This window comes from Pezoporus flaviventris, unplaced genomic scaffold (genome assembly GCF_033815535.1).
Source record: "Pezoporus flaviventris isolate CSIRO_AGI_PZ_B2104156 unplaced genomic scaffold, CSIRO_AGI_Pfla_v1 ptg000001l, whole genome shotgun sequence".
Lineage (NCBI taxonomy): Eukaryota > Metazoa > Chordata > Aves > Psittaciformes > Psittacidae > Pezoporus > Pezoporus flaviventris.
Genome location: NW_026892549.1, coordinates 13012233 through 13025429, shown reverse-complemented (window position 1 = coordinate 13025429; position 13197 = coordinate 13012233). Strand labels below are relative to the sequence as shown.

At 35.3% G+C, this 13197-nt stretch overlaps 1 protein-coding gene across 7 annotated transcripts in view; it reads right to left on the bottom strand.

Annotated features, from left to right (window-relative positions):
- ARHGAP15 (Rho GTPase activating protein 15) overlaps nt 1-13197 on the bottom strand; it is a 392541-nt gene that overhangs the window by 146791 nt on the left and 232553 nt on the right. For all 7 annotated transcript variants that reach the window (XM_061445138.1, XM_061445129.1, XM_061445154.1 and 4 more), the window contains one exon: nt 1755-1832. In XM_061445138.1, coding sequence (XP_061301122.1) covers nt 1755-1832 — 78 coding nt within the window. The remainder of the gene's footprint in view (nt 1-1754; nt 1833-13197) is intronic.

Genomic DNA, 13197 nt, shown 5'->3' with positions numbered 1-13197 from the left:
TTTCTTTTGTCCCTCAACAGCAGATTTCTTGCCCATGCCACTGTCAGAGTGGCTTTCATGTACCACTGACTTCACCTTTATATATTAATGGTAAAGTGGTATAAACCAGCAGAAAAAGATGCCTGGTACCTCTGTGCTGCAAAACGCCAGCTTAGACTTCTGTCTAACTTTACAGCATCAGCCCATCTGTTTTAGGTGAAAACTTAAGTAATGTTAACCTAAAGTATGTTAACCTTTGGATGCCATGAGACATGATAGACAGGGCCATTATTTTTATGGCACATTTTTTCCTGAGCAAAGATCCTAGGCAGTAAAGAAGGATAGAAAATCCTGGTTTTGCCCCTCTGTCTCCAAACAAAATACAGTGCACGGTCTTTTGAAAAGCAACACAGGCAGCATTATCAGCACACAAATACCCAGCAACTATAAATCTAAGTAAAGCCCAGTAGTGAGTCAAAACCATGAGGCTGATTGATAAACGATGATTTATTCAGTTTCACAGAGTTTGCTGGAATCAATACTGATTTCTCATAAACCACATTTAGTCCTCCAGTTTCAGCTAAAAAGAAGTCTAATCTAGAGCAGCTGAGGCGGTGGCAAACACCTACTGCTCCCCTGAAACTTTCCCTAAAGATGTAAATGGAGGCTTGAAGGTGAGAATATTTTTATGTCCTGCATATTTCAATTTAATGAGAACTTTTGAGTCAAAAGTCTTTCTTTATGTATAGTACAAAACTAACTGAGGAAATTGTTCTCCAACAGCTATCATCTCCAAGAAACCATGTACAAGACACAATATTTAGCAGTTCTGTAATAGTCTCCAGGTAACTTTAAAAGAGTTAACAAAAAGTAGGAGAAAATATTACTGGAGCTTCATATTTATACTTCATTAATTCAAGAGTCTTTAATGCACCTTAAGAGTTGGGATTTTTCCTAATTTCTGTGAAGCTTAATTTTATTTTCTCATTAAATAGTATCCGGAGGTTCAATATCATCGATATTTGCTGAATTATTAAATCTGGAGATACTTAGTTTTTGCCAAGAGTAGTAAACTATTCAAATATGTGACTGCATTTGTAATTTATTCTAACTAGCCATATCAGCTTCCACACCTGTAACAGTATCTATTGATCAATGTTAGATTCATTTAGGCCACAAATGTGAAAAATGTTCTTTTGTAAATGTGGAAATACTGTCAGGAAATATGTACAAGTTGATTCTAATTCTGGTTCTCAGGTCCCCAAACTGTTAGTCTTTCAATTTCTCATTTTCTGGGGTAAAATCTTTGCCCTTTGAAATCAGTGGTAAATTCTCCACTGGCTTTCACAGAGGCAGTACTCTACTTTTAGTATTTCCTTTTCAGTTCTTCTCAGCACCTTTTTCTCTTTTGCTGGTTTCCTTTGGATCCCTGCTCTACTTTTGGTTTTGTTTACTTTTCAACATCCAAACAATCTGTTATTTTTCCTCTTTTAATCTTTTTTCCCCCCTCACTTTTATTCTTTGGTTTCCACATATGGGTTAGTTTGTTTCTCAATTCCTGTTTAACTACTATTTTTCTCTGCTTATTCTGCTCTTTTTCCTCTCTCATAGCTGACATTTCCCTCTGTGCAATATCTTTCTACCTTCCCTTTCCTCTCTTTTTGAAAACATGGCTCATCATTCTATGCCACTAATGTATAGCAGATTCTGAAATACTGTCATCTGAGACAGTTAAGTACTAAACAAAACATTACCAGGGTGGAGGAATCACTTACCCTGATTGACAACAAATCGTAACTTCTGTATTGTTGCCAGATTGCCGCTAACTCTGTATATTCCATCAACATCTAGACCTGAAAGAGAAACACATATTTCATTTTAGATCATATTAGTATTTTTCTTTATGCGTCTGTCAGGGAGCCAGAAGAGCTCTAACAAGTCTAAAGAAGAGTAAGGTAGTGAATGACTGAAAAATAATCCACCTGACAGCAACTGAAGTGCTTCCTGCCTGATTAAAACAACAATGAAAAATAAAAGTGGTAGATTAAGTTAAGTGAATACAAAACACATAACTATAATTATCTTGTAATTCTGTCAGCAGAATACAGTTCTGCAAGGGATTTTGAGTGTGACAGGAAAGGAAGAGTGAATTAGCTCTCATGATCATGGAGGAGGGCTGTTTGGGATACACACGATGCAATGCTAGCTCTGCATAAATGTGGCATGTTTATATTAATAGTGATGGGGAAATTTCTCAGTCTGTGGCCTGGGTTTTCCAGACATGAATTTCCGAGGCTGTGACCTTTCTGAAAGTAAAGCAGTGAGATGCCTACTCTGAAATCATGATTTGCACGAGACTGCACACAACTACCATTTCTCTGCTTTATTCTTCATAGTGGATCAGACAAGTTTGAAGATGAAATTAAATATCCCAAATAGCATATGCCCTGGAGTACATTTCTTCATTAATATAGGCCATTCTTTTCAAGGACAACCTGACAGTCTTGTTTCTCCCTGCATATCTACTCAAGGTTTATCTTCTAGGTGAAACTAGATGTCATACTCCCTTTTGTGACATATTATCTCCTACAGCAAGCTCTGCTGATATGACTGTTTAAAATAGCACTTCCAGCCCTGCTTGCATAGATGTAGCATTTTGAAGCACATGGGAACTGCTCTCCTTTTTCAGCAGAATAAGCTGTTGTGCAACAATAACTGAATCTTCATGCTTAAAAATTGAAAACACTAAACTGTACTTTGTCATTTCACATTTAAGACTTGAAAGTACATAAGAAGCTAAGAGAATCTACACAAAACAAGTTTTTTTTAAAGCTACTCATCATTTGGACTACAAGTTTTAATTAGTTATTGGCAAGCTATCTTAAAAAAAACCTTTCTCTTGGAAAATGTTAATTTGTCAAACCCAAAAAATTTTCAGGAAATATTTCATGACAGTGTACCTAGGGAGATTTCTTTTCATGATTTGGGGTGAGGAAAAGGTAAATCTGAAACTATAGGAAAGAATGAAAACAAGTCTAAAAGCCCAGAAGGCCTGTTGTAATAACAAATAGGAAGAAGCTGAGTTTCAAGTCCTTGTTTCAAGGATACTTGTATCATGCTTTGGCAAACAAATGGCATGGCCAGTGGACTTGACTGTTTGGAGGTATGCCTCACTATGTTGAAACATTTTAAAAGATTTACTTTTCTTTTTGATACAGACTGAAATCAAATAAAGTTTTTCTTTTTTTTTTTTTTTTGCATGTTTGCTTTCTCTCTACAAAAAATACAGTTCTTATGTCTTTTCTCTAGGAACACCTTGATCTGGTTTATGTTAAATTATCTATTTTAAAGATGAATAATAATCCCATATTATGCACTGGTTATCTATGTCTTTTATTAGACGATTTTCTACTCTACACCTGTGAGTGTCCTGCAACATAATACTGAGAGTGATGATTCATTTCATTAAGATCCCCTTTGGTTACAGAAGGATAAGGAAAAATTTTATATGAGAGAAATCAAAAAGGATTTGGTAATCAGAAAAATTTGGAATTTATCCATCTATGGATATATAACATATGAGCAAATGGAAATTACTAAAATGTTTAAGTAAGTGATGCAATTCTATCTTAAATCTGAAGTCTCATTCTGTTTTAGAAACGAGAGACCGAGAGCACAAGAGTAATTCCCAACCTAGGAATGTGGTACTCTCATGGTAAGGAATTAAGAATTGCATCATGTAAATTGAAGTCTAAACCAGAAAGTAAAGAGGAAAAATCAAACAAAAAAGCCCCCGAACAGAATGTTAGCTTTGTTTGGATCTAACTCAATTCAGTTATTAACCTTTTTGGATATACGGAAGTGAAAGCAATACATGTCACTTTTGGTGAAATAACTATGTCTCACATTACTAATAGATTTGGAACCTGCATAAATTATCCAGATCAGATTAAAAATGACAAATTTGTAGATGCTGCATCTTGCAAAATGATCTGGAGTATACAAGTTCATTATTATTGTTATAAATTTCCTTTGATCCAGAGATGAGGTCTGGTTAGCATTTCTTTTGTGTACTCTGCAATATGGCAGAGAAGAAAAAAAGAAATCATCCAAGAATATCAAGTGAATTATATGTTCACGTGCCATCAACTTTCTGCTCCAAGAGCTTTAAAAGTAAAGCCAAACCAAACCAATGCAAACTGGTGGATTTGGACACCCTTTTCATGATCACATAATCTTAGATGGATTGTTAACAACTTCTTTTGGAAATCCAATGTGGTGCAAAAGAGAAAGAGAGAGAAATATGTCGTTATAGTTCTAATATAATGATTCTATGAACAATTTTCAAAGCAAATTCACTTTTAAGGACCTCTATCAAGAATAAAAACTTCACTGAACTACTGTCATTGTTTATTTGTGGCAGGCTATAAATACTGAAGGAACAAGATGAAATAAAAGCCTTACAGCTTTTCCTATCTGGTGCTGGCATTTAAGTATAATAGTAAAGAACATTTCAGAAAAAATATTCATTGCGATAAAGTCCAACCCCTATTCAGTAAAGGTGGAGTTTCTTGTATTTCAGAGTGGGTTTTACCAAGAAAGAATTACTGGATTTTGGCCTAGAGGAGAACAAGGATTTTATTTGCTTTATACCCCAATTTCCAGCTGTGTTCCTGTTTGTTTTAATGAGGAACCCGAGAACCAGGATGGACCCACAATCAGAAATGATAGCTAAAAGCATGATAATCACTTCAGTATTTCCAGCTTAAATTTTGTAATGATATGAAAAAACATAGGATAGTGCCTTACTCAAGAATGCAGAAGATTAGCTGCCAAATTATAGGTAAATTTTAACTATTTTAATTTAAAATATTCTGCAGGTACTCCTAATGAGAAAGTTAAAAGGCAACTGAACTCAGGCTTAATTGAGAATCATGGACAATAACGAACACTATATCCACTCTCTGTAACTGCACAGATGTTAGAAGAATACCTATTTAAGAACATTTCTTGCACTCTTGCTTCTAGACAAAATGGAAATAATTTTGAATGCAGGTCAGTATCAGCTCCAGTAGCAGTTTGAGCTGGAACCAGGTATTGCAGAAAAACATTGAAAACACACACAAAAAAAACCCAAAACCAAACAACTAGACTTTGATATTGGTTGAAATAGTCCTGATGCTTTTTGAACTGTTTTGAATTAAATTTTCTCATTAACTCTTTTCTGTTGCACAGAACAAATCCCTCTTCCAAATCACATTGCATTCTGCCTAAGCTTAATCTATATTTGACTATCATAAAACTGAATATAAAAGAAAATTCTCCATATGGGGGTGGGGGTGGGTGGGGGGGTGGGGGTGGGGGTATGGTATGAAGGAATTTCTCTCTCTGTTTTTTAACAAGATTTAGAATTTGAAACATATAATTTTAAATGGTACTAGGTAACTTTCTGTATAGAAACCCATGAAACTTTCACAATTAATGTATCCTGAAATAGGTGTGGTCCCCAGGCCTGGTAGAGTTTTGTAAAAGAAACCATTGTGCTGGATTCAACAACAAAGTGAAGTACAAACTTGAAGAAAGGCATTTTTTAGTTAGCCCTTTCATTTAAAATCAGTTATGTACAGGACAAAACTATTGTGTTTCAAAGGAGCCTATTATGCCTTCCCATAAACAGAAAGATCATACGTTTTAAAACTAAAGTATCATTATGTAATCAAGATGTTGTATTATAAACTATTTTGTGGGCTCAGATGCCCAGGGCTATCTTTACAAATATTTAAGAGGTCATTATCAGGGTATGTTCTCCCTAAAACTATAATTTTTTCCTCGTGTTTTCATATGCATTTTACCATAAATTTCTGATTTATAAACAATTTTTTTTTAAAGTTTACTAAAGGCACAAATGTGAGGCATGAGGCCATTTAAAGAAGCAGAAATGCTTGAATGCAGCAGATACACCAATGTCAAGATAATATATCTGATGAGAAAACCACCAAAACCAATGGGTAACAAAAATAATGTTTCACTGAAGAATCAATATTTTTATGTCAGTAGAAGGAAAATCATGGAGAGTAACAAAGAATAAACCTGATATATTTAAATTTGGCATTAAAAATACTGTATCTGGATAGGGTTGAAAAAGTAACCCAAGTTTCAGGTGAATGTGGGAGCAGAAAAAAATGTGTTAGTTTGATACCATGGAAATCACAGGTAAAAATGCTGAGAACAATGAAAAAAGTTTGAGTTACACCACAGAGAAAAAATAAACATGGGGACGTTAACAGCAAACGAGACATGAATGCAAAGTGTATGATGCAGAGGTGGTGTGAGTTGAAGATACGTGAACCAAGCAAACCTTGATCAGCTCAGGTTGAAATGACCATCAATTCCATTTGAACATAAAACCGCACTTGGTGTGGTTTTCACTGTTGCTGGTGCCTCTGTCCTGCTTTCTGGTAGGCATTGTGTGAGATTAGGCATGCCTTTAAGCTCACAGAGGCCAGAATTTGACACTAGGATTTTCTCTACTTTGCTGGAACAAAACTGCCACTTCAGTCATCAGAATTACCCACTTTTTGTACTCCTCCCATGAAAGGCTCACACTTGCAAGGTTCAAACCATCATCCCAGCTAACATCTGATATGAAAACAGGTCCATCTCCAGTCCAGAGAACCTACTCCTCTAGCATGGAAGTGGGTGCTATACAAATGTCACGTTAGAGAGTTCTACCAGAACAAGAAGAATAAACAAACTTAGGAGACCAAAGAGTAGATGATACTGGAAGTCAATCTGAATGACAAAAAAATAATCACTGATGTAAAAATAATGTTTTTTTCACTTATTGGTGATGTTTGTCTTTCATTTTCAAACAAAATATAATTACTTGGAAGCCATTAAAGCTGGAAACAGTGTCAGCGGTGTTGGAAAAGCAGTAGGAGAGATGCACTTGGAGACTGGCTAGACTGACCTTAGTCCCAGACAGTTTACTTAAATAATAAATTCAGGACTCTATGAACAAATAACTCAGCAAAATAAAATTAATCCCAACCAACATGGTTTCATGGAAATTTGGGCCTTGTCTGGAAAGCTTGTTGCATTTTTTATAAGACTGGACTTTTGACAGGTCTGGTTGATAAAGGCAGTAGTGTTGAAGTAGTATATTTGGGTTTCCATGAGGCTTTTTGACTTAGTACGGCATGATATTTTGATTAAAACACTTCATTTTATGGAATTAAAAAGGCATATATTACATGGATTAAAAAGTGGCTCAAAGACAGACCTCAAAACATCATAGTTAATGGGAAATATCAGTTAACAAGGTCATAACTGGCAAAGCTCTGAAAAGTGAAGCTTTCAGTGCCATCTAGTATCATTATCAGATAGGTGGAGAGTAAGGAAAAAAATCTGTGTTGGAAATTAAGATCAGGCAGATATTAAAAAATGATAAGGACAGATAAAGTTATAGAATGTCTGAGTTGCTACCTTAAATGTTTACAATGTGATGAAATAAGTTGCTATATGGAGAAACATAGGGTGGATCCAACATCCCAGAGTGCAGGTTACAAAGGACCTGAAGTTTATTTTATATAATTATCTGAACATGATCTCTCAGTTCAGTGCTATAGCAAATGGGACTAATGTGATCCCTTGAATTATAGAAAGAGGAGTATCAAACAAAAACAGGGAAGAGATTGTATCTTTTCATGTACTACAAATAGGATATCCTGAAGAACATTGTACTTGGTATCCTAGCAAATGAAACATAAAATACATGCTTCATTGCTTCATATTAAAGAGATGATGGAGAGATACCCTCTTCATTGGTACTTTTCTCATAATTTTCAGGTACTGGACTTGTGATCAGCGCTGCCCAGCTGCAGGACCTGTGACAGACAAGCCTGAATTCGACTAAACATGAACAAGATTTTCTTCATTCTATTAGTAGTAGAAATCCATCATTGTGTCAGAATTTAGTAAAGACAGAGACAGTGGAGGAAAGAATGGAGAGGGGAAATTGTACTAGTTCTTAACAGGCTAAGAAAGAATCCTATAGGAGGTGTTTGACATGAGATTTGTGAATCTCTAGGAAATTAACTAAGAAGAAACAATTCTGTGTTTGACTGCAATAATATCAAGAAGATGAGGACATTCCTACATAAAAAGAGAATCTCATTTTTTCTTATAGTAATAACTTCAAGATGCAATGAAAGGAGAAAAGCTTGACTAAGATCTTATTGTTTTCAAGACCCTATAGTAATTGTTTAATGCAAGCAATTACAGCACTGAATATGAGCATTACGTACTGAGAATAAGTAACAAGTGAATATGATGGATGATATACTTTATTATGTTTCATATCACTTGATGGTAGAATTTCCACTTGGATATTTATATAAAAATAAGGGTAGCAACAGTACAAAGCAAGTGCAATTTAAACTTGCACACAGTTCACCGCTATGCAAGGTTTCTTTTTAATCCCTAAATCAAGCCTGCTATGCCTTCATCTTCTCTATTGTGTTGCACTGTCTGACATTCAAGCAGTTTATGGTTTAAAAGCCCCAGGAACAACAAGACTTACTCAGAAGGCTCCCTGTAACATAAAACAAAACTGGGCTTTGAAGTTATTTGTTTTGAATAAAACCATCGAACATGCAGTCTGTTCACTGTAATTTTGCCGTTATCTCCAATATATGCTTTTGCCATTCTGACAGTCCTACTTATTGCAGCTAAACAAAGTGACCTCATTGCTTTCCACTGTATTTTCTTTTAAACATTGGCTGGGATGACTGAGATTCAGGAATGTGGGAAAATGGATTCCCAAGCCACGTCCATCCCCTTTAATTCTGAGCTGTAATTTTTGGCTTGGCTTGAATCACAGTCATCACATTTCAGTCTGAATCTCCCTGTAAAGTGATCTTTCTTAAACATTTCTTTCACTCATCATGGGATCAGAAACAAAGCCATTCTAGTCTTTCAGCGAAACACTTACAAAAATCTTTTTACAGCGACTCACAAGAGCTAAATTTCCTTTATGAAAAAGAGGAGGTTTTCATTGCCTGATTGTCCTCTTTGTGAATCTTGTCATCTGTATGCCATGAGCTACAGCTATTTTAATCTGTTTTTGTTTGCAATCCATTTGGTGTCCGCCCAAGAAAATGCAGGTGATTCTAATTATCTTACTGCTGAAGATGTGGAAAAATCTCAATTGTGCTATGGAGAATTACACACTTAAAACCTGCCCTCTATTATTTATAACAGCTTATTAATGAAAAAGATTACATGAATACATTTACCACCTGATTCATCTTTGTTCACTTTTTAAATCAACAAGGTTTATGTTAAAGGGGAAAAATCCCTACCAAATACAGACCTCAAGTACACTCATCAGATCACTGGTTTCAATAAAATGGCAGTTTACAAAGAAATAAAAATTATCTTGCGTCATGCAACACAGTATAATATCTGAAATTACCAAAGGTTTGGAAATAGCCATTCTCTCTCTGTAATATATCAGTATTTAATTTTGTGATTTTTTTTTTCTATTTTGTTTGCTTGTTTATTTTCTCTTTTGATACCCCTTTCACCACTCCTATTTGCTCTCATTTGCTGCAGTAACTGATTCTCATGTATGGGTTAGTAGATTCATTCTGACCAATGTTTTAATGTATCTGAAATAAAATAAGATTTCTATGGTTCTGTGCTGCTTTACCAAACATACTTTTTTTTTTTTTTTTTTTCCTGCTTGACCTAAAAGTCTTTCAAGTGTTTTAGGAATCTCTTTTGAGACATAATCAGCTTCATGTCTCCAGAGATGTGCAGCTTCCAACTTTTACCTGCCTGGCATTGCGGCCATAAGATACTATGGTGACTCACAGAAGGGAATTTCAGGTAAAGAGATTTAAGTCATTTGCGGGAAAATCAATGGATATTAAATACTAGCACTGAGTTTTTTTTCTGCTAGGTACAGCTACCAACAGGCAGTTTACCACCTTCCGTCTGTTACCACTTTTATTATTCTGCACCATGCAATAGATACTGGGATAGTCTAGATAATGCAGTTTATTTCTGGGAGGATAAAAGCCTGAATAAAGGTTATCATTTTAGGAGAAGCTGACGATAGAAAAACTCATCCACTGTGTGACATGATCAGAAAAACTGGGGATGTAATGTGGAGGATGGGGGAGAAGATAGCCAAGGTATTTCGTATGTTCAAGAAATATATACTGCATTGCCATTTCTTATATCCCAGCTGTGCCTGTTAACTTCTGGAAACATGTAGAGCTCAGCAATTAAGCATACTTGACTGCTATTTACAGCAATGTGCATTATAAGACATTTTCTGTCACACATTAAGTTCTGAAAGAGTTAAGTAACATGAAAAATACAGGCTCAAGATTATATCTGTCATGGATGGAAATACTACATTTATGCCTCATTGTAATCCATTCATTGGTTTATGGACCCTGAGCCCTCCAGGGAGTGTCACAACTCCACATGATACTGCTGAGAGCTGTATTTTGCTTTGGATTTCTGATTTAGCTGAAAGAAGTTTAAAAACACATGTAGCCTGACAACTCCCTGTTGGCTATACAACTGAGGAGGGTCAAGAGCATAAACTATTCCAGCAAAAGCCAGCTGTAACTTATGTTCACTAAACTGGCTGAAGATCTGCCTGTTACAGACAGTAGCATACAAGAAATTTATGCATTTTGCTAAATCCTCCCACTTTGGTTAAATTGTGCTTCATTTGGGAATCCATCATCAACAACATCATGTCTGTGGTTTTTTGAGCAACATCAGAACACTATGGGAAATTGCACTTTGGGGGGTCTAACTCTCCTGTTAGAACTATATAGGACTTTCAGTCAGGTCCACTGGCATCAGTAGGAACTGATGGTTAAAAGCTAAGGGACAGATGCAATTCTCCAAGCACCCCTTATTCCCAATGATGATTCTAAAGAGAATTTAGTGCACAGTAGGGACAAGTATTTTCGCATCTTTGACAATAGTGAGAGATTAAATTAGATCTCAGTAATGTAACCTCCCCATCCTGACTAGTACTGCTGTTTATCGGACTTTTAACAGTTGGAAGTGTAAGAACCGTACGTTTGGGCACACATAATCTTCAGTCAAAATGGGTAAAGAATTTGCATTTTCTGGACTGTACTGCCCTTGTTTGGCAAATATATTTATTTACTTTTAATGATAGTGACTGGGATAGGAAATTTGGGGTGGAAAAAGGATATATAGGGTGGAAATTGAAAGTCACAAGACTGCTTCTTTCATAACTTCTTGGCTTTTTAGTGATAGTGGAAGAGTCCAGACAGGCTCAATACTCTTCCCTTTAACAGATCAATTTTTAACTAGACATCTTGAAGCTATGTTCTGTTCAAGCTTAGCTGTTTCAAGGTTATCTATCTCTCCTGTCTTCAGGAACTGTCTGTCCTAACTGTCTGTGGGCACTTCTTACAGCTGTTGATCATTGCTGGGGAGTGGATCCAAATGCAGAGTTCAGGCTGTCATGGGAAGTTGGTAACAGTCTTCATTTATTCATATTGTAAGCATCTATCTTAGTATTTGCTTTTTATCTTTAAGTGGGAGAAAACATTTAAAAGTTAGATTCTTTAATCTAAGGCACTTTATCAGACACCATGGGTGTTACAGTCCATGCCTGCATGGAAAACTCAGAGGCTCTCTTGGAAGATAAGTATACATATGGCTATCTAACACCAACTTACTGAATTCTTTGCATTTCATATCTGTCTAACATATAAATGTGATATAATACAAAGGTGTGTGTATATGTACATATATGTAGATATTTACTTTAATAATATCTTTCCCAGAATACACTGCACACTTTTAAAGACAAAATAAAGATTAAAATAATGAGATTCTATTGGATACTCTTACCTTATTTTGTGTGATAAACCCCTAGTCTAATAAGTGAGCAAAATTTTGTTGTTTTTGAAAAGTCATATTTAGTGTTATGAAGCACTGACATTAAGTGGCACTAAGTGAAAAACCCCAGAAACATTAATTTTAATATTACACAAACCTATGGTGCTTAGGTATTTTTCTACTTTTTTTTTTTCCCCCCACATCTTAACTGTAGGACTCTTCAGCTAAAAACATGATTTTTCCTGTTATTCACACTACATTACCCATCCCCGAACAGGTTCAGGTAATTTGAAACCATTTTTTCTGCTTCTATTTAATTTGGACAAAATTTGAACCATCAGCAAAGCCACATTAGGCAAAAAATGCAGTCAAAATATCTACAGAAATCATAAAAATCTTGAACTGTGGCAAATCCCAAATAACCAAGGAGACTAACACATACTTCATTACTTTGACAGAAGCAACTCCATAGTTTTCATTTTATGGTTTGACAGGCATACCATGGTATACTATATTAAAATAGCATATACACATACCATTGTGTATGAATGGCTGAGGAACTCCTAAAAAAAAGATGGTTTAAGTGTATCTTGAAACAGTACAATTTACTTTCTCCTTTGAAATACGCAAAAAAGAACCAAATTAACCCAATCCCCGCAATGAAATACAAATAATATAACTGAAACATAACTAAGACATGCAAGAAATACAGAATAATAAAAAAAACACTGACTTATGAGAAGAAAGATGTTGGTAATCAAATACACAAAGCTGTCAGTAATCAAATATACAAAGCTGTCGGTAATCAAATACACTGGATAGCTGTTGGCTGAATTTTGGTTGAAATAAAGGAATAGATATGAGTATCATTTGATATATTCATGCAAGCTAATTATTTCAAAATTTGAAGCTACAGGAAGAATTTTGATTTTAATAATTTTCTTTGTATCTTAATGCTGACTGTGACATGGAATGATGTAAGAAAGGCAGAAATCCAATCTCATCCCTTTTACTAGGGTTCACACAGACCCTCTGGTATTTTTGAAGTCTTGGAAAGGCAAAGTTGGAATACAGTGTTTTCCATCCATGATGTCCTTCTTTGGTGAAAATTCTAGTAATAATTAATGACATTTACTATAGAGGCATCCAAGAGAGCTGCAACTTTCTAAAAGAAACTGCTCCTGTAAGCTGTGTTCTGTATGTTTTTAACGTATGACATATCAGAATACAAAAATGCAGCTGAAATAGGGGTGATAAAAGAAACCATTGTGAACAATTTTTAGTGTGCAAATTCAGATACTTTTCAAACAGCAA